General features: G+C 41.4%; 2 protein-coding genes across 2 annotated transcripts in view; both read right to left on the bottom strand.

Annotated features, from left to right (window-relative positions):
• Nucleotides 1-1,193, bottom strand: part of ITGAV (integrin subunit alpha V) — a 46,060-nt gene extending 44,867 nt beyond the window's left edge. Inside the window, exon 1 of the mRNA XM_065751147.1 lies at nucleotides 1,045-1,193. Within this exon, the coding sequence (XP_065607219.1) occupies nucleotides 1,045-1,193 (149 nt within the window). The remainder of the gene's footprint in view (nucleotides 1-1,044) is intronic.
• A 9,903-nt stretch (nucleotides 1,194-11,096) lies between these two features.
• On the bottom strand, nucleotides 11,097-21,659 carry ZC3H15 (zinc finger CCCH-type containing 15). Its single transcript, XM_065750671.1, has 10 exons — nucleotides 21,483-21,659; nucleotides 19,845-19,946; nucleotides 17,439-17,550; nucleotides 15,862-16,014; nucleotides 15,188-15,279; nucleotides 14,311-14,493; nucleotides 13,437-13,583; nucleotides 13,187-13,291; nucleotides 12,786-12,912; nucleotides 11,097-12,141 (listed from the first exon to the last, which is right to left on the bottom strand). The coding sequence occupies exons 1-10, from the start codon at nucleotides 21,558-21,560 to the stop codon at nucleotides 11,948-11,950; spliced, it is 1,293 nt and encodes a 430-aa protein (XP_065606743.1). The 5' UTR covers nucleotides 21,561-21,659; the 3' UTR covers nucleotides 11,097-11,947.
• Nucleotides 21,660-22,071: the final 412 nt, after the last annotated feature.

The following is a 22,071-nucleotide window of genomic DNA, read 5'->3' as shown; positions in this document are numbered from 1 at the left end:
TAATGGAACTCCACAAAGCTAAACGCACCTCTTCCCCCAATGCAAAAAAGAAAATACGTTTCTAAAAATCATAGAACTAGTAGGTTTAGGTAATTTGTAATGTTACTGGCAAGTTATAAGACCAATGACTATCTACAGAGAAGCTTGTATTCTGCTAGCTTGGGGAAAGAGGGCAACTGAGGGAAATTTGCTTCTTCCACAAGCACGCATCTGCTGCGCTCCAGTACTACTCATCCCCTACACCAATCGTCTCAACGTAAGGCTGTGGACAACACTGGGAACACCTTTCCATCCTCAGCAGTTAGACTTCCTTCCAAGTGTGCTTAGGGGAATCCTCTCTTTCCACTGCTTTGCTGATAAAAAAAATGTTAAAATACACTCACACACGGGAGCAACAGACTATCAAACTCAATCCTTTTGTGTACGAAACCTCTTTGACTTGGCCAAGTCACACCTTCATCCGCTTGGAATTCCAGTTACATCCCGTGCCAGGAGCCAAACTGCACCCTGATAAACAACTGCCACCAACTCATGCAGCAGGCTTTTCATAGAGGGCTCCTAAACGCATTTTACATTGATGTCCAGCAGCTAACAAACAGCAACTTGAGCTTCTAAGAGCTATTAACTCTGCCATACCACTAGTCCAGACAGCTTTAACTGGACTTCAGTTACTTCGGCGCGGCTGCTTTTAACCCAGACTACACTCACCCACCCGGAGCTCAGCAGTAACCATCAAAGGAACGCGAAAAGGAGAAAGGCCGATTCCAAAGGGACCGGGACCGCTCATCGGAAGGACGGAACAAGCCCGCCCCGCGCACCGCTGCCGGCCGCTTGGCAGCCGCAGATGCTGCCTTAAAATAAAGGGAGGCACACAAATAGAACACGTTTTCTTTTAATAACGAGCTCCGCGGGATTAAGATAGCAGAGATGTCGCAACACACGCAAGTCCGGACAGGACGGCTGCCGGGCAGCGGAGCCGCGCGAAGATGCGCTCCGGACGCGCTGCGGGGATACAGGGCCGCGGGACCGGGACCGCGCACTTACGAGGAGGAGTCGGGAGCGAAAAAGTCCACGGCGAAGCCGAAGTAGCTGCCCTCGGCGCCCGAGTACACGGCCGGCCGCTCGGCGTCCAGGTTGAAGGCGCGGGCGGCGCCGAGCGCGCAGCACAGCAGCAGCGGCCGCAGCCCGGCCATGGCCCGCGGCAATCCCGAACGAGGAAAGGGGCGGAGGGCGGCGTCGGCGCGGGAGCGGGAGCGGGCCGCTTCCTCTGCCCCGCGCCCAGTTCCCTGTTCTCGGCGGGACGGCAGGAAGGAGGAGCGGCATCATGTGGTGCCGGGGGCGGGCCCTGCTCCCGCCGCCCGCCCGGCGCGGCCCCTCCTGGCCTGCCCTGGGCTGCGGGACGCGGCCTGGTCCGGCGGACCCGCACACGTGCGGACGGTCCCCCGCGCGTGGGCCGAAGGCTGAGTAGGAGCGAGGGACCGCCGGACGGGGCAGCAGCGGAAGGCGCCCGGAAGAGCACGCGGAAAGGCACGCGCGGGCGGCCTGGCACTGCGCTGCCGCAGCCGGAGCCGCTCCCGAGGGCTGGCACCGCTCCACGGCGGCTCGGGGCCGCTGGTGGGACGTTGGGCTCCGTTTTGACAAGAGAGCATTTTACTTTGCTTTACCGCTCTGCTGGAAGAGCTGCACGCGCGGTGCGCGGGGCAGGCGGCTCGCAGGGAGCCCAGCTGGCAGCAACCCTCAGCGAAAGATGGAGAAAATAATGAAGCAGGCGGAACACCTGTAGGCAGCTTTATAAGGGCGGTGTGACCGAGCTGCCCGTTAACCTGATGAACAAAAGAAACACCATTTCATAGCCAGCAAGCGTTCCTGAGTTTAGATGTAATCAGCTTCATTCAGTGCAGTCGAAGCGGTACATTGAAACATTGACCGGGGACCGTTTGTCACCAACTACACAATGAATCACATCTCAGAACTAGCATCAGCTTCCTGTTGATCTCGGAGGGCAGGTTTACAGCACTGCGCTGTTCTTGGTGATGTCTACCCAGTCTGCATTCACTAATACCCCGTGGCACACGTAAAAGAAAAGGCATGTGAAGGATTTCAGGGGGAATAACTGAACATTGGGGTGATCATTTCAATCTCTCCCCTAATAGAGAAAGTTGCTTTAAGTGAAAAACTTCAATTCCCTTTTATCTTTAACGGTCAGATTTTGTGAAAATATGCAAGCTAAATTAAGTAATAGTAAAGCCAACAGAAAACAAAATAAACTGAGAGCAAAAGACTGAGGAATGATGACTTTTAAGCACTTCCAATCCTGGATGTAAAGCATGATAGCAGTACTGTACACATGGGCATCTTGACAAGACTGATGTTCCTTTTTAACTTAGATTTTTCCACTTTAAAAAGTGTTTGGTGTCTCAACTGTTTCTTCACATCTAGAAACAGAAAGAGCCTTAGTAAGCTCTGCTAAAGTGTCCGTTTACTTGTGCATCCTGCAATACTGCTGCTTCACTGAAAAACAGTAAATAATACACGTCATCCAAAAAGATATATATATTTTTAATGGAGGCCTTTCAGCAGTCAACATGCAGAGAAGAATAAAGTAGATGCTTTTCAATTACTGAGACCCACAGCTTCCCTGTCTGCACTGGGGTGTATGACAGTCTGACAAACAGCACGGGGATGCTATGGGATCTGTTCAGGTAAATCCATGGCGCTGTCAGAAAGAGGTACCAGGTCATCCCACGTTGCAGCCACTTGTTCATACTGTCAAGTGATAATAATAATTACTTAAGGAAGCCAACTGAAAAACTCTAATCTGCCAAAAACAGGAGAGTTCCTCTGCCCAGACTCGACACCTGTTGCTGATTTTCCTAATTTTGTCACCTCTACATAGGTAAAATCGTGAACAGGAATAACATCTATGCCATAGTGACTTGTCTCTCACAGCTGTTACGCCACAGACCTGACCAAAACAAAACTTAACATAGGTTAATAAGTTTCCAAATTCTAGCAAGTACTTACAGCATAAAATAACAAAATACTTGATATGAGTCAATAGATTTGCCAAAAGGAGGATTTTTTTCCTTTGTTCGATCATATGCCTTTACTGCATTACACAAACAGCAAAGGGCAGCTCATTTTTAAAATATGAGGGTTGTTTATTGAATGGTAAATTGTAGCTTCCAAAGAATTGGCTGCATGTTGTCAGTGGATTGATAAGTGAAAAGCAAGGGAGGTAGTTCAGCCATGGCATACATCAGAGATTGCTCATCCCCGGGGCTATCTTCATCAGACAGTTTCCTCTCCTCAAGAGGACAATTTCTTCACATGCCTATCTGCCCAGTATCACTCAGGCTGGGGCAGGTGATGCCGCTCGCCCTTCCCCTGACTCAACTCCCACTGCACTGAGTCACCTGCAGGGACAGGGGCACTGCCTGGGCTGCTGCAGGGTGCAGCACATCCCTCCAGGCAGCCCACAACTCTCCTGCCCCCACCTCAGCACAGGGAGCAGAAATACACGGGCCTGGGGTGCACTTCCAATCAATGCATATCTCATTATAAATTAAAGGAAGCATTTTCTGCAGCCAAACAGGCAGTGATTGAGGCTATAGCTGGCACTGAGTTGTTATGTCTGACAGAATCACAGACAAAGGAATGACAGCCTCAAACAGACTGCTCTCAGTTTAAAGCAGGAATCATCATTCCAGTATACGTGTGATATTTCCTTGCTAACTTGTTTAGTTCTCAGTATGATTAACAGAGAGATTAACAGCTAGTAGAACTGCTTTACACAATGCAAACAAATAAACTATATGCTTCTATATTTACTGTTCTGATTACTTTTTAATGTGCAGTCTGCTATGACATGCAGCAGTGGAAAGTAGCCACTAGGAAGTGGGCAGAGCAGTGACAGCAAGCTGTGACCTTGTTAGCTTTTCCTTGTACAACTGATCATTAACACAGCTGAATAAGGCTTTGCAAGATGCCAGGCATGTTTGAAGAACGGGCACTCACTGCCTTTTCTTTTTAACTGTTCCTTGGTCTTCATCCTGTAGTATGGATGGAGTATTTCAGAACATTTTCTTTTTTACTGCAACCCTCTCTCCTCTCTCATGACATTATAGTCATCAGCAAAAAAGAGCCACAGTCCTCTAATTCAGAAGTTAAAAACAGCATTCCACAATGGTCCTACTTCAAAGGATCAGCAAAATGTCTGATGCTAAGTGTGAAGCTTCAGCTTAGCAGATTCAAAGTTCTACAGCAGCACTATTAACATCTGGAGCACAGATAGGATCACCATGGACTTGATGCTGCTGTTAGGCTGGCAGAAAGCTTCCTCCAGCCACGTGAAGGCTTCAGTACATACTCACGTGCCATCCAGGCACTCATTCACAGAGCAGTTTTACTACTCTGAGCAGACCTTTAAGAAGTAACTCAGTCTCTAATACAGCAGCAGAAGGCAAGACTAGCTTGACTAAAAACAGACTTCACATACTGCTTCACTATTATTTTTGTCTTACACTCGTCAATTAATGCTTATTTTCTTGAAATTCCACGAAAACTGCAAACCACAAAGGCACCACTGGGGAGGGACGTGGCAAAACCAGCATGGCTGTGTTGTAAGCTCAGGTTGTTCCAGTTCCACCAGAGTTCACCAGATCAGCAAAACCTCACTCAGTGGATACACAGGAGCTGCCTTTAGCCAGAACCTCTCAGGAAAAGTTTTCTTTAGGAATATAAGAGTGCAACTATGTCTATAAAAGCAGTTCCTAACTGGTGAACCACTCTCAGTGTAAAGTTTGAAGTCTTCCAGTTGGAAAGGAAGTGAGTCATATCCATGCTGTTTTCTGGTTTGCTCAGTTCTGATAGCTGCATTACCTCAGCGTTAGTCAGCATCTCCTCCATCCCCATTGAGCATTGCAGAATGCTCGTTACTCCTCAGGAGTTTTTGTACGTTGGGATTTCAGATCACCCAATTCAGAGGCAGCTCTGTACAATCTACAAAGGGATTCATATCTGTTCTATCTGACACCGCACCGACCTCCAGCCGGTAGGGCAAGGCACTAGGAAGCTGGGAAAACAGGTCTTGCAAATGTATTACATTGTGCACCAAGGTGTTACTCCAATCCACACTCAACTGTTACTAGAAAGCAACTCTACGTGGCAGAATGGAGCACTTCCTGCAGCCCGGGCCTGCAGGCACAAAGAATGGGGATCACATCTCTGAGACTGCCATTTATGGACAAGATCCAGAAGATGAGGCATTTTTTTTTTAGTTATCTGACCTTAGTGCTTGCTTCTGGTTGTACATACTGGAGACCGTTGCTTCCTGTTGTAGAGATATCACCATTCCCATCCTGAGTGAAAGTCATATGTAGCAGAAGTGTGACATTGTTACATGCAACTCTTTTTTTTTTTTTTCTCTATCTTCACATTCTGGAGATTACTTCTCATTGGTTTTACCCATGACTTCGTGGTCATGAATTTTAGAAGTAACCTCATAAAACTGTCACAAATACCAAACTCCTCCCAAAACAAAGAACCCAAACTCATCCTTCTCTTTCAAAGACATCATATTTTGGTCCCATATGCTGAAGGAATACTGTACTACACTAAACCAAAGGATGTCAACATCTACAAAAGGTTGTATCAACTCAGCAACTCTGATGAATTAGAGATAAATATGTATTTAAGTGGAAGAATAAAACTAAGGAAAACAAATTAATCTATAGAGACTTGATTCTATATTATGACAGCAGTTGTTTGTTTCAGTTTTTTCTTTGTCTTTTTCCCCTCTTGAAATTTTAATAGTTGCTTTTTAAGACACATATGGCTTTTGGTTAGCCTGCAATGGCCAGGAGTTGGTTCTAGAAGGCTCCCAATTGGGTGCTACTGACTGAAAAATTCCTAGAATGCAACTTCTCCCCCCCCCCCATTTCTACCAAAAGAAGTTTTCCAGTTAACGTTGACAGGTTACTAGTGATAAAACATGCAGACAGTTCTTTGCCTTAAAGAAAGAGCATGCTTAAAAACTTGTTCCTTTTTACCATCTATGGTTATCGTTCGACTTCCTCCGGCTTTCCATACATACAAAGAATGTGCACCCATCTATTTATAGCAAATATTCTGTCAAGCTGTAACTTTATGTTTCCTGTGTGGAGAACACTTTGTGGGTCAAATAACACAGAATAGCTCCTCACAGAATACAGGCTTTCTGTATTGACAGGAAAAAGACTGGAGAACGATATAGGACTGACACAACTGACACAACATGCAGTTGTGACACTCACTAGCTCTGTATTTATGGAAAGATTTCACAAAGGTGAGGTGATTGTGGTGAAGTAACCCCTCTTGACCCCTTATAGCTCATCCCCTCTCATTTTCAACTCATCTGACACACATTTAAAGAGATTATGTCTTTGTTTTGATCTCTCTGACCAACTTAACTAACCCCCCCCTTGATTTCTTAAACAAAATCTCAGAGCCCCACCATGAGAGCACACTACCGGGCAGCACGGAGCTTCATGGCACACCCACTGAGCACCAAAGGCAGAAGGCAGCCAGCTGGAACACAAGGCAGCCACTCAGCCCATCAACGCAGGGCAGAAAACCCTCTGTGACAGCGTGTTTATACTTGGAAGGGAGAGAAGACAACAGAAGAAGGTGGTGAAGAGAGAAGATCCAAGGTTTCTTGTCGAGGAATTTGGCTATTGCCTGATTCATGCCTGAGATTTTAAGGAGGCAAGCAGTTGCAGCTAAGGAATGATTAAGTAGAGGTCAGTTCATCTTTTTTTTTTTTTATTTTTTTTTTAAAGTCTACACTTCCCTACCTGTGACAACTAAACCACTTCAAATGATGAACGTTTCCAGAATTAGCAGAAATCTTTGACAGCTTAAAGGGAATTTGGATTATTATGTAGATACACTATAAGTGTTTTACATCCCATCTCATTATGCAGTGTTCGGAGTGCAGAAGTGACAGCATCAGTGTCAGGACATAAAGCAGGGAACAAAGCAGGAAAGGAAGTGAAGCACAAACAGAACTAAATGCTCTGGAACAGCAAGCCTGATAACTATCATCATGGGTCAGAGAACTGTAAGGTTTTAGATAATTTGCTACAACTACAAAAGATGCTCTGTAAGTATAACAAACTTAAAGTGTGCTTTCACTCCATCATGAGTCCAAGGATGTACTAGAAGACAATTCCCTAATGCCTTATTGTGCAAAGAATATTATTTTCTCTTGTGAACTTTTTACAGTAATCTGCCCTTCCTGTGTCTTTCAGTGTGTTCTACATAGAAATCAAGGAATTTTTTACGAGTTGCATACTCTACCTTCCATCGTATCTTGCTTTAATTTAGGAGTTCACTTAAATACTTTTCAAGTTCAATTGGGAATGTTTCTTCAGTTTCATGCCAGCCTTTCTCAGACTTATGTCCAAATATATTACAATGCTTAAGGATTCTCAGTCACAAAAGCCTGAAGTCTCTTTAAAACAAATGAAACAGTGGTACATACGATCAAAAGAACTGATTATTTTTGCCATTCATTTCAATAACGCGTTATGAAGGAGCCCATTGTGCTCACATATTAGGGCTATAACATCATAAATGAATAAAACATCTTGGCCTTGTTGCTAACATCAGCAACAGCCACTCTGTAAAAAGACAGAACTTCTATTGAAAGATAGAAACTCTAAGTGACAGATCTAAGGCAAGGTCACTTTTAAGCCTCTAACAGTACAGGGGTGGAGAGGAAAAAAAGGTGATTGGCAGATATCACTGTAAAAAGCACTTAATGGGATCACAGCTACATAAAGCACATCCGGTACATTACCACGAACAAAGACCATTTGCTCCACTACAGATTGTGCTGATTAAGACCCATTCATAGCAAAGACTCGCACAGCATTGGAGAGGAGAGGTTTCTAATTTTGTAGACAAGTTCTTCTAGTACGGAAACACAGTAGAAGATGGTGTCCTTCAAACTGAAATAATTTATTTCTAGTATCACTTTCTCTTCTTGGCACTGAGTCAAAGCAAAGGAAGGCATAAGATATTGCTTCTGTTAAGCATTTTCCCTAGAGATCCAATGCTACACGTTGTGTCAGGACACAGCCAAGGAACTGCTGGCTTGTCAAAAGATGCTAGAAATGTACAGTGATTAAAAGGGGAAAATAGGGAGAAACAGGGCATGTGCTTGAAGGAGAAAGGCATTGAGGGGATCATATACGCATTACACACAAACAGACACATATATATATGAGATATACTTACATATAAGCCATCTCATTCTCTTAACTTATAGCTGTAATAAACAGCAAGAGAAAGAAAGATCCATCCTTGACAAATGTCTGACTAAAAAACAGTAAAATCTTAGTTTCATTAAGTTATCCCAAAGCAGCACATGAATATTAGCATTTATGAAGCTGCTACATAGTTTGCGAGATAAGTAAGCTTGCATTTGCATTAACACTTGCAGAGTTTATTTTATGTGGATGATTTATTTTTTTCAAGGGTATTAACTTGACAAAATTAATAATGATCAGCAATCAGAATGTCCAGGACATAGTTCTTTGATGCTTATTTCACACATCTGACTGAAGAACTGTGGAAGTATTCAGACATCAGTGTCTTCTGCATGTGCAAGTTCTTTCTATGCAATCTATGTATGAGATAAACACAATCTGATCTGAGTACTGAATTAACAACGAAAACACCACTGCTCCATCATATCTCTCCTTGGTGAAGTACAACTGAGAAGGGTTGTCCAGTAAGAAATTAACTACTAATAGTTTGCAGTGGAGGCATTGAGATGTAATAGTTGAGTTCTCACATTTAATTGTTGTTCTGTTTTTCTCCAGGAATTTAGGAACAACGTGTATTCTAAGTAGGAAGCTCTCTGAGTAACAAAGAGGTAAGCCATTTGTTCAACTATACAGCCCTCAGAAGCCCTATGAGAATTTCCAGTTAGGCTTAAGGTGTTAAATATGTGACTAAAATGGATTTTTTTGTTTTTGTCTTTCAAGCTTTAACGTCAATGAATAACCCACTTCCGTAACAGCAAGCTGCTATTTGGAACTACTACTAAGGAAAGGTACGGGCTCTCTCCAGTGTTTGTTTTTTTTCCCCCATAGGTTTTGGCCACCTCTATGCTCCCTGTACAGAAACAAAAGCACAGTGAAGGCAGAGTGCTACAGTAGCACATTTCCCCAGCAGATAGGAAAGCCCTAACTACTTTGCTGTTCACACACAGAAACAAACTGAAGTTTGGAGGCAGAGATGAGGCAAACAGCAGAGCAGGCTGTGCGCACTACATGGAATGAGTGATATTTCCCCTCCCTAGCCTACTCCCCTGCATAGGCTGACTTAAATCCTCTGAACAGAGCCTTCCAACAGTAGTAAAAAGACTGCATTTTTTGACCCCTAAAAACACTCAAGTGAAGGCACAGCTATTTTAAGATTTCACAATTTTCTCTGAGCAGATGTATAGCACAGGCTATTCACTTTACATCAGATGGATTACAAGACACTTGCATCTGTAAGTATAGCTCATGGGTAGCTAACATTCAGATGGACTTCATTTTCATCAGCTGCTCACTTCCACAGTATTCAGTTTACCTCAAGTAAGGCCACTGCACCCATTTCTAATTGAGCAGTTAACGACTGAAACTCAATTAGCTGCTAATTTAAGCTTTAACTCACAAAAGAATTTAACTAAAGCTCATCTTCAAGCAAAAACAAGCAGCAGCATATTGCTAATAATCCTCACAAGTATGCATGAGTGCTACACTAACACTTCTAAAGAAGCGAGCATCCCGCTTTTGGGGCCAGACATCACACGTCACAGCCAAGAGGCCAAAGCAAGAGCAAGTAGAGTCTGTAGAAAGGTAAAAATAAGTAAAGAAAAGCAAAATGTAAAAAGGGGCAGCAAACTGCTGCTTCCCGACCACACGGAATTATGTGGAAACCGAATGCCCATGAAAACAGCTATTTCCTCTACTAAGTTACAGTTATTCACCCTATGTAAAGACTACGCAACATCACTATACCCTAATATTTAGTTTAAACATGCATAGTAGAGGTATGCATCACAACAGAGCCCTTTATACTCAAAAAGGCACATGCTGCTCATTGATCTTGATGTTTAGATCAGTGAAACAGATAAGCATTACAGAAATCAGTATCACACACTGTATATCAGCCTCCCAGACAAAATACAGTCATTTGCATCCTTAATAATTATTTTATTCCCATTTAAAATATACAACTTTGAAAAATTATGCATCGTACATTCAAATTTGAATTGCATTCTTAAGTGTCCTGATGTCCAGATCCGTCTGTTTCTGGACAGTATAATACAATAATCTGCGAGCACTCTTTGTTTATGGCCACAACAGAAAATCCTGCAGAAATAAACATTTATTATCCGATATTGCAGTTTGTCCTTAAACACTTACATTTAGGAGTCCATTTCAGTAAACCTCTTTTCCCCATACATTGTTTCTTGCTCCTACAGGAGAAAAAAAAATTCCACAAAGATCCCAAAAACGGCAAAAAAGGTCTGTCAGCTATTTTAGAAATTGCATTAGAGATACAAGAGCTGATTCAGCAGTGTCAAAAAATAACCATTAAAGCTAGTATTACCACTCATCAGTGGCTCAAGTAAGTTCGCTAACGCCATGAATTTAACGATCTTTAAGTAGTAACCTGAAAACGTTAGAAAAACGCTGATATAAATGGCATCCCTTCATACAGCAGTACTGTTACTAACACTTAGTAGTTATGGCAGGGAGGCATAACTTACAGCCCCCGTGAAAAAGCACCACTACAGATGTGGTTGTGGTAATGTTTTGATAGATTTTAGAAGGGCATCTCGACTTCACCGAAAACCTTACAACAGCTGCCCCCTGCAGGGCACACAACAGCATCCACGGCTCTGCCTGGAGCCGAGCATGATTTCTACACAACTTTGAGTACCCAAGAAATTATAGGTGTTCTTTACACTGCAACACCTCTGCTCCACAGAGCTCAAAGTCTTAACCAACGCACAAACACAGCAGGAAAAGTGTGACAACTTCATCAAAACCAGGCATTGTATCGCTTGAGTTAAACGTTAATGGATGGGTGGGAGATGAGAACAGGAGGGGAAGTCAGATGCTGAATTTATATACGCTGCATGAAGAGTAAGAAAAAAATCAAACTGCCATTACCCCTGATTTAACTTAAGCCAACCTCAATCACTTCATGAAGACTGAAGAGAAAGCATCCATCACCATATCAGAAAATCACATTATCAGCTTGCTGTAATATCCTAACTTAGCAGAGAAAAATCAACACGGGGCTTTTAAAGTTGACAGTTTTTATTTACAGTTTTGCTGGCAAAAGGCAGTGGGAAAGTTGGAAACATTTTAAAGAGGGCACCATATTGTGCTGTACGATGTGTTCACCGTCTGTATCCTCGGCACCCAGCTGATCAAATAAAGCTAACCATCATGGAAAGAAGCGTGATCTGCATCAGCTCCTCTAGAGCGCACTGCCTAAAAGCAAGTCAGGCAGTTTCTAAATCAACACAATCACTAGTAATAACGCAGTTCTGGTCAAGAACATTTACTTTTATTTCATACTGTGCCTGCTATCAACTTGCCCTCTTACATTTGCATACTGGCAGAGCAGTTACACTTCCTACTTCTGGGTGAAATTTACCTCATTCTCTGCAAATTCAGCTGTCAGGTAATTATGAACTATTCTGAATATTTTACTGTGATCATAGCAAGACTGGAGATGAGACTGAAGTAAAACATCCCTGGTACATGACGTGCCCATCAGAATCAGCTGGGTAACCATAAACATTCTGTTCAAGAGTTCTATTCAAAAAGGAGAAAAAGCATAGTCAGTTTGCACTTTATCACACGGATTTAAATTCCCTCTTGAGCTTTTTAATTCATTCTTCTAAATCAAGAGTGTTTAGTTCTTCTTCTAGTTCATCCAAGTCCTCGCCAGTAAAAAGGTTTTCATCAACTGGAACTGCATCAATTACTCCATTTTCTAATTCCCCATCACCACCATGATCTTCTTCTAAATCATTTTGTTCGCTGTTGTTTATCTCACCACCAGAAGCTTCACTCAGTTTATTGTCTGCAAAGAATGTTTTTTTACACATTTTAGTGTCACAGGTTTCTTAACCAACAAATCAAAGTTCAGAATCCAAATGAACAGGCTATGAAGTTTTTCAACTAGTCACTTGTTAACACAGTTACAATTTATGTGAGCTTATACAGACTAAATTGCACATACCCAATTAATATGCAGGTTTGGATCATTAGTTACCAGAAGAGGTCAAAAACACTAACTCAAATACCTCACTTTTCAACTCCTATTTTTCTAACAGGGTGAAGCTTAATGTTTTACTCCTAATTAACATCTGCATATTAAAGACTCAGGTTAACCTTAAAGAATGGGGTTTGCATGTCACAACAGAAACAATATAAAGTGTAAGCTTGTAGAAATTAAAAGTTAATCTACACAAGCTAGAAAAATACTAAATACTTCTTTTTATTTGAAAAAAGTTTAAGTTGAATTAAAGAAAAATAAGAAGTGCATAAGATTTACTAGAAAAACTGCCCTCAGAAAATACAACGATCCTGACAGTCTCTTCTTTTTTTTTTTAAACATAAACTATGATTTTTGACAGATCGAGAACTCATTTCTACTTGCTTTATTGAAAGCACGTATCAATTCATTCCCTTAAAGCAATAGTGAAGCCTAAATAGTGAACTTACCATCTTTTTCTATTGAAGCATACGTGCTGAATCGCTCGGGACTAGCCACAGTAATGCCAGTTTCATCTACAGCCTTTGGGACATACAGACTCAGGTCTACATCATTTACGCACACAGGGTCTTCCACCTGAAAAGTACATCAAGATGTTCCATATCATTCACTATTTTGATACATATTCTAATTTCTGCAGAACTTCTACAGACCTTTTTCATCTTTTTGATGTCAGAATGGAGAAAAAATTGTGTTAGTGTTGAATTAAGAACTTGGAATATTAATTGTACTGTAAGAGCTCTCAAATTAGAAGTAACCCTTCCAAAAGTATTCAAATTTCAGTGTAATTTGAAATATTTGAGTTAGCATTGTTTTTCTTTTTCTTTTTTTATTTATTTATTTTTTTTACCTCATCATCTTCTCCCGTTCCTTGAGTGTAGCGAGTGTCATCTGCTTCTTCATCATCAGCATCAACCAGCTCCGGTCGGAACTCAAAAACTTCACGTCCACTGATCTATGAGCAACAGAAGAAATCTGCTTTTATCATTTCACAGAATTTATTGGTCTGTTAAGAAGAAAACAGCAACAACGCCAAGTTTTCTGAGAGTCAGTTTATTTACTCTTCCTTTTTATATTAAGAACAAAAGTATAGGACGTACCACCAATGCCTTGCCAGCTTTAAAATCTGCTTTCCTCCTTTCCATATCTTGCTCTGCCTTATCAATTTTTTCTTGTCTTTTTCTTCTCTTCCATGCAATAAAACACTCTAAAGTGATTTTGGTAACATTTGGTCCTAAGGCAGCACGCTGTCAAGTAGAAAGACTGATTAATGCTAGAAATTGTTTCCAAAGGCAAACCCTAGGGATAACAAATTAAAGATATAATTACTCTTTTCTAGCAACTAATTGAAAACATTTCTTACTAATTGCTTCTGCATTCTCACCACTGTTAAACATGCTTCACCAACTTAAAGCTTGTCTCCATACCAGTATTCCAGTTAAGACCAATCACGTAAGCAAACATGAAAAGCGGAGGAAGAAGTCAGTGGTATTAGTGTGAACTACTTTCAATCTGGCACTGCCAGGGAATGGTGTCAGCAGAGCTGCAATATAATATCTTTGGGAGGGCCCTTTTTCATGTTGCTGCCTCTCAGCAGAATCATACAGTACCCAATAATGTACTTATTACAAGAACTATGGTAATGGCAAATCGAAGGTGAGTAAGAAAAGAGTAAGGGGTAAAAGGACAAATGGCAGTAAGAAATAGAAGCCTCCTAAACCAGGACAATCAATATTACCCTAAGTATCCAGCTATACTTCAGAAACTTAATCAGCCAATTAATTGGGAGGAAAAAAAATAAGGAAAAAAAACCAGCAAACTCATGAATTAATACACATGCCCAGTCTAACCCATATAGATACAAAACAATTTTATACTTCTCAGTAATTCGTTCGGATGTCATTCATCATTTTCCTCCTCTTTTCACTACAATGAAAACAGACATCACCAAGAGGCACCTAGTTAAAACTTTACCTCTTTTTCTATGAGATCTTCTAAGGAAATTTCATCCTGTTTTTCTTCCTTCTTTTTGTCTTTTTTTAGTACAAAACCTGGAGGAAGCGCATGGCGATACATGCAATTGTCTCCGCCGCCTGGACAGACCCAAAACCATCCGTATTTGTTACTTTCAATAGCATCAAGAAAATATTTGCAGACCTGCATAAAACAACAGTTTTTTAAGTACTGCATTCTCTTTTCATCCCCAGCAGTTTACACTAGCACAGCTACTACACGCACAAAGCACAGTAATTCAAAGCCAGCTGTGGTCAAAATTGGAAGAAACGCGTGACATGCACTGCTATTAGAAATAGGAGACTTAAGAAGAGCAGCTAATTGTCTAAAACCTCAAATTCTCAACACCTTTCACCCTTAATATAATTTCAGCATAGAAAGATAGGCTGACTTGGAAGATCAGTGACTGTACTACAGTAAACCCAGCTGCACATGTAAAAGCGTGCTCACGGTTTATTTTTTGACATGAAAATCAAATGTACTTTTAATCAAAACAAACGCAATCAACTTCAGATGGTAAATGTTCCAGCTCACGATCCAGACAGATGTCATTCTGAAACTTCTCACAAGCAATTTGTAACACTTAGTCATACATAACTAAGTTTAATTTTGCTCAGTATCAATAGATAATTTGTCATCGCAAACCAGGTAAAAGTAGTCCTGAAGAATCAAGAAAAAAAAAACAAAACATCACAAAGGAGGACTCAGATCCAGCATTTAGTGTACAGCCTAAACTTCTTGGAGTCAGGCGTCAGGAGCTAAGCGACTCACTCAGCCTCTCACTGCTGCTAAATAACACATACCACAGCAAAATGGAAGAAGAAAAGAGAAGACATACTATTTGAGTTTTGGGTTTTTTCTTTTCCGCCTCACCATGCTTCTTGTTCACCACCTCTTCTAGCTTCTTCTCATCCCAGTTATCCATCGTATCTAGAAGGCAAGAGAAGTTTGCACAAGCATTCTAAACACTAAACAACACTGTCAAGTTCTTTTTTTCCCCTCAAATAGCAGCACGAATATGCAGTTCTTAGATTTTACTTAACCTACAGAATGGAAAACAAATGCAGGCTTCTGCAGCAAGGTTCTCACACTTCACTGTACCATTCACAAGGCATCTTCCTCAAAATTCTTAAAGCTTGTATATTTACATGTGTAAAATGTGTTTCACATGAAGACTAAGAAACAAGAAACTACAGAGAAGAATAAATACTGTACGGCCTGCTACGTATATGGCACAATACTTCACACATAGCAGAACTTAAAAAGCTCCATCCAAGACCATTCAGTCATATTTTTTCAACATCAGGTCTACAGAATACTTGTGGGCCAGCTTTTAAGAGCAGCAATCAAACCTCATTTGCACCTTCACCGTAGCAGTATAGGTTACCATTGTTGCTGACCAGATTCTCTGGGATCTCAAGAACACAACTCACATAGCCTTAAAAATCCAGCTACAGAACCAGGAGACCAATCATTTATCAGTCATATCAAAATTTTCTAGAAGTAGTGTACCTTTTTCAAGGTCTTCATCTCTTGCATCAATGTAAACACTTCGTTTCTCACACTTTCTTTCCAAAGACAAATCATGAGAAAACTTGCACTTGTCTCCTTTAGTGCACTGCCCTTGCTTGAAGAAAGCACATACTACAGATTTGGGATCAGCACCTGAATAAAGAAAAGTTTTCTATTTAAATAACATTTGTAAGCAAAAAACTGGAAACTGAGCAGAAGCTGCATCTTAAAAGCTTAGAGAAAAATGTTTAAGGTCTTGCTGTATTTAGGGTCTGCAAAGAATGATTAAGTGCTTTTAAAAATAAGTTATTTCACGGAAAGTTCACCACAACAGCCCTTTCTTCACTTCAAGTACATACACTGTATCCTGAAAGCATCATATTTGGTTTGTATAGCAGAATATTTATTGACTATCAATGATGACACGTGACTACTGTTAGTATGGGTAGCAGTGTGCCTGAGCAAAACATGTGCTCATGTAATACATTCTAAATCACTCTACACAAGTTCTTTCCTACATAGTAAGCAATTTTTGGTTCTAATATGCAGTACAGTATCTTTTGAATGTTAATCTTGCTTTAATGTTACCAGTAATATGCTAGAAGAAATTAAATTAACCAACCTGCACTCATTCAATCCACTTTCTTTTATAAAACAAGCTAAGACAGTTGTTCCTAGCCTTAAAAATAAGCCAGTGCTGTTAAAGTATGAAGTATCCAACCACTAACTACAGTTTTCAAGTAAATATCACAGCAATAAATCATTTGATCTTCAGGAGGCAAAAAAAGAAATGAACAGGGGTTTAAATTCGTCTACTAGATTTAACAGATGAGGTACCACTGATTTAGTTACATTCTCAAGCACTAACATACAATTTTAAGCTTCAGTTTCTCACATGCTCATTTCAAGCTTGGCTCAAGTCACCAGTGACGAGATCACGCTCAGCAGCAGCTGTTTAAGGCCTTAAATAAAGATCTAGTTTATCAGCAACTGAGTCCCTATAAGAATATCAGCTAACATAGCTCAACTTGCTGGCAGTCAGTAGAAAGCCAAAGTTTTAATCAGGATAATGATGATGTTTTGAAATACCTTTAATTCAAAAGCCAGCACTACAGGTCAAAATAAAAAACCTGGCCTTTATTGTTGTTGAATGACACAATGATAAAACATTAAGTTCCCTTTAAAACAAACAAAACCCCACACTTCGATTAAAAAAAACCTCTTGTGCCAGAAGCATAATACAGTTACAACTGATGTCAACTCAGACCACATGTTTGAAACCAAATCATACTTTTACCTTTGAGGAAGAACAGAACTAATTGACAAAGGGTGACTCTTCTGATGTGTGTAAAAGTTTTCTGTGAGCACAGTGATTTCCATATTATCTCTAATATCTGGATGCGCGTGCTTCCATGGAGAGACAAGCTACTTTAAACAAGTATCAGTATGGAAAGAACAGGCCACCCATCCAGAAGCATCTAGTTAATAAACCTGGACGTAGCAAAGTATTTTTAAATGTTTTACCTGAGACAGACATATGAATAGAAGAACATAAAAGAAGTTTCAGTTACTCATACCTTTGCTAATCTTCTGTGCAGCAACCACAGGCTTGAAGAGTTCATTTAATTCCTGTAGTTCTTTTTTCTTATCTTCCTTTTTCAATTTCTTTTCACTTTCTGTTTGAGCAGCCTATAACAAAACCAAATTTGAAATTACTATCAGAATATTATGACGACATCACTCACTCCATAAGGACCTCACACTAAAATCGCAAATCATTCTGAATCAGTAGGGGCAGAGGGGCAGAAGCTGGGAGCCTACGATTTCTAAGTTTCTCCAAATCCCTGCCCTTGCATGAATGGCAAATGCCATCTAGTGGTACTAACATTTTAGACAAAAGAGATATAAAACAGGATTTCTCAGAGGTGTGAGATACTGTTACTCCTGTACCACCACTACAGTTTGGAAATCAAATGAAAGGAGGAGAGGAAAATGTTAGTTGTTCTTTTGTGATGCTTTAGCAGGGCAACCACTTGAGCCAAGCACTTCAAGATCTTCAGTCACCTACATGCTGTTTTGCTCTTTCTTATCAGGCTTATCAACAGAGTTATCTATCTGTAGCAGTAGAGAAATGCTTTTGGAACATTATTTGTTTGAATCAATATCAACTCATCGCAGCAACATTACAATGCCAACTAGTAGGTTATAAAACAACAATATAGTTAGTCTTTGTTTTTATAGGCAGGAAGGAGGCAGGAGTAAGAAACAAGCTCACCTAGGACAGCAAAAGTTGGGATAAAACATAACAATGCCATCTCTGCCTTAACGTCTTTTGGAAATGCCAGGAAAGATCTGTATCTACTATGAGACTGATAGAACAGGGTAAAGACAGATGAAAACGATCGTGGGAGAAACACAATATGCTTAGGATGAGTTGATTTTTATCTTTAAGAGAAACTAGTGGGACTCTTAACGAAACTCAATAAATATTTCAGGTACATTACTGGTAATATACAATGTAACATTAAAAACGAGCTTGGTTCTTAAGATCACTTTGGTAACGTAATGCCAAACTGTTTTAAACTGGAACTGATTACAGGTCACTCATCTTCTATACTGAAAATTCCCAAATTCTCTTTTACAAGTATGCAGACCCAAACATGGCAAGTACAAAAAAAAAAAAAATGACTATTTGTAACAGCAGCAGATGTAGTTTAAGCTTTTGTTCCACCCAAAGATTGCAAGAACATGAAGACAAAAGCAGTTTGGTTTGCTTTTAAGTCTTGATAGCATTTCCATTTTTCCTCAGGACACAACAGTACTTGCCTTAAGGTATTCTTAAGTTCTCTGGGACAACCCTAAATGAAAAGTGGTCTTGCAAGGTAAGACAGGAACCATCAGGCCTGGAATTATGTTCTGAACACCATCAGTTAACAGTTAAGATTATTTGAAAAAGATCTTATTATTATTACATAACAATAGTAATCCTGTAAATGCTTCAGATTCAGGGACTTCACACAAATTTCAGAAGGACTGCCTGAGTCACATCAATGTTTTTGAGTGACACCATATAGACCCCATTTCTACAAGTAATTAATAATCTCATGACATGCATATCAACTCTACTTTAAATGTTGTACTCGACAGTTATTAGCTCATCCTCATACTACGTAAGGAATCTAGCACAAGCTATGACATCATGAGGTTAAATGATGCAAACATAATTATTCTACAGACTTATTCACAGAACAGGAATGCTAGCTGCTAACCTCTCTAGCACTGTAGAATAAGACCCAGCTCACTTCCATTAGAATAATCTCTCTCCGAAATCCTCTTTCTGAGCAATGAAACATTACATCTCAGCTACATCACTTCTAATTCATCTTGCAAAAGCAGAGCAAAGCAGTAGGGACAGTGGTTCCAGATTTCAGTTAGATCTTTGTATGAAATAGTCACACAACTGTTAGACTTGTTTGCAGTTCTAATTACAATAAATACTTCCATAGGTAGAACATTAAGCACAAGAGCACCTAGACTTTTTTTTAAGCTATCCTCAAGTCCCAGTTTAAGACTAGTAACAACTTATGATTTGCTATTCCTTCGATTGAACAGAAATCTAAGAAAAGAGAAAGAACGCCCAGCTGGTGACAGCCAGTTTGCTACTATTCTTTCAGGTATAATTCAAACGCAACTACGACAATACCAGAATACTGTAAAAATAAATGTTCTTATTAGTTGTGTTTTCTACTTGTTAGTAGAGAAAAAACACCCACACTGCTATCTTCCTGGAGGCACTTAAATTTCAGCTAGATAAGCTTTGCAAAAAGACTTGTCAAGAAGTGCTATTTTAAATACAACTAGCTAAATCTGGGCTATAGGCATGAGTAACATTTCAACTTCGGTATTACTTGACGATCAATACCTACAGTGAAAGTGGATTTACACTAAATTACACTGTGTGAAGAATTACACTGAATGCTTACCTGACGTGGGTTTTGCTGACCAAATTTAACCTGGTGAGTCACAGCCTTGATAAACTTCTGTTGTTTTGCACCTTTTTTGTTCTTTAGGCCAAATGTTTTGTCCTAACAATTGAAAGACAAATTATCTGTAATTGAAAACTGGAACAAATTGCTAAAAAAAAAAGAAAAAAAAAGCAAATAACAAAACAAAACAAGTCTGTCATTTCTCTCGGGCTTTCAGTTTAACACAAACTATTTCCTCTAGCAACAAGAGCAATTCAAGCAAGAGTGGACAGTGTATCCCTCTCCATCACTTTCAAGTGCACTTTGCAAAAGAAGTCTACTAAATGCTGCTGCCATTGGCTGTTGCTTTTCCCCTCAGATCTGCAAGGGTATGCAAATGCTGTATTTTTAAGACTCCTCAAGATGTTTGTGGTGACTACCCAGATAACACCTGAGAAGAAATATGTAAGCTGAACAGCCATACATACTGCTTTTCTCCTGCTGTGTATGTGAAGCTCACATGCATTCACGTCTAAGCGTTTTACCTAAACATTAAGCAGATTAGTATTGCCATCTAATGTATCTGTATTAATTTTTAAGTACCACAGGAATTTCATGTTCCCACAGCATTAAGAGCTTCCCCTAAACAGTCTCTGAAAGTTCAGACAGGTGCTCATGCTTCCTGAACTGCACAGCAAGAAGTTACTGTTTTCATTACCTGAACCAGTTCTTCCTCAACATCATCAGTTTTATTGCTCGACATGGGCTTCCATACCAAACCTTTTTAGAAAACTAATTAAAAAGATGGCTACCTCTCACACATGCATCTGAAACAAATTATCTTTTTTAAGTGAAAAAAACACACAATAAAACCTAGCTGCACCAGCCACGTGATTGCAGCTTTTTCTTTTTCCTCCTATCAGGAGGAAATAACAGATGTTCATCTGGCAAAAATATCTCAGTTCAAACAGGCTTCTGGAAACCCTCACAGCTGAAGAAAATCTATCACTGAAGAACTATAGAGGAAACAGAGCTGTAGTCACCGTGTTTCCATTTACATTGCATCACCTAACAACAGAAGCGCAGGTTGGCCTCTGCCACTCGGTGCTGGTTTGTGGGGTCTGTGCTTTGCCCAAGGAAGTGCTTGGGAATTCAGGTAACTCACACGGTTGGTTTCTGTAGCAAAACATCACATGCAATACAGATGCACTCGGCTCATTAGAACTGCTTCACGTGTTGCTGTTAATCACCATATATATTGCCTTTCAACCATAATCTTTTGTAAAAAGCAGTTTTCCGCGTAGCTGGATTCAGCAAGATCACAGACAGATAGACAACATCTAAGCTGAAGTTGCCCAAGAAAAACCCCACCAAAGCAGCACTCCTGCGCTCCGGATTTCAGAGGCCACTGCGGGGCCAACACATCACCGCCCGGCTCGGCCTGGAAGACGCCTTAAGGTCACGGAGCCCGGCCCAGGCAGGGTACCGCGGGTCAGGGCAGGCGAGCAGCGGCGGCCTGCAACGCAATGCCCCGCACGGCGCCGCGCACAGCAGGCGTCGGCCCCACGAGCGCCGCGGCCCGGCACCGCCACCGGCGCCGAAGAAGGCGCAGGGGAAGGCCGCGCGGAAGAGCAGGCCGCGGCCCGCCCGCCTCACCTCGATGATCTTCTCCTTCTTCTTCTGGTCCGCCTTCTTGCTGCCCCCCGCCGGCTGCTGCTGCTTCTTGGGGGGCATCGCGAGGAGGCGGGGCAGCCGTGGCTCCCGCTCGGAGCCTGGCGGGGACGGGCAGGCGGCCGCCGGGAGGCGCAAGGCAGCTGGCTCGCGGCCGCGGGGCACGTCGGGACTGCGGCGCGGGGCCGCTCAGCTCCCGGCAGGGCGCGCGGCGCGCGTCACGTGGGCGGCGCTGCGTCAGCGGTCCCGCCCTGAGGACGCCGCCATGATGGGGCGGGGCTCGCGTGAGGGGGAGGGACGCGTTCCCGCCCTCCGCCCCGCCCTCGGCGATGTGGACCTATAGTGCCGAGTGAGGGCGGAGATAAAGCGCTTAACTGCGGTCGTACACGTTTGCAGCTGTATTTGTTGCTACTATATATATATGCATCTTGTGCTCTTTATCGGGAAAGGAAAAGCAGTTGAGAATACTGAAAGAAAAAGAGACGCTTTGCATCATATTTCCATCTTACCAGTTAAAGAAGTGCAAGGCACGCTACTACAAGTCAAGGAGAGGAGCAGCTCAGCCTGCATGCAG

Source organism: Cyrtonyx montezumae, unplaced genomic scaffold (assembly GCF_038088225.1).
Source record: "Cyrtonyx montezumae isolate F1298 unplaced genomic scaffold, pur_monq_1.0 scaffold_7, whole genome shotgun sequence".
Lineage (NCBI taxonomy): Eukaryota > Metazoa > Chordata > Aves > Galliformes > Odontophoridae > Cyrtonyx > Cyrtonyx montezumae.
The sequence above is the reverse complement of the archived record's forward strand: the minus strand, read 5'-3'. Positions and strand labels throughout refer to the sequence as shown.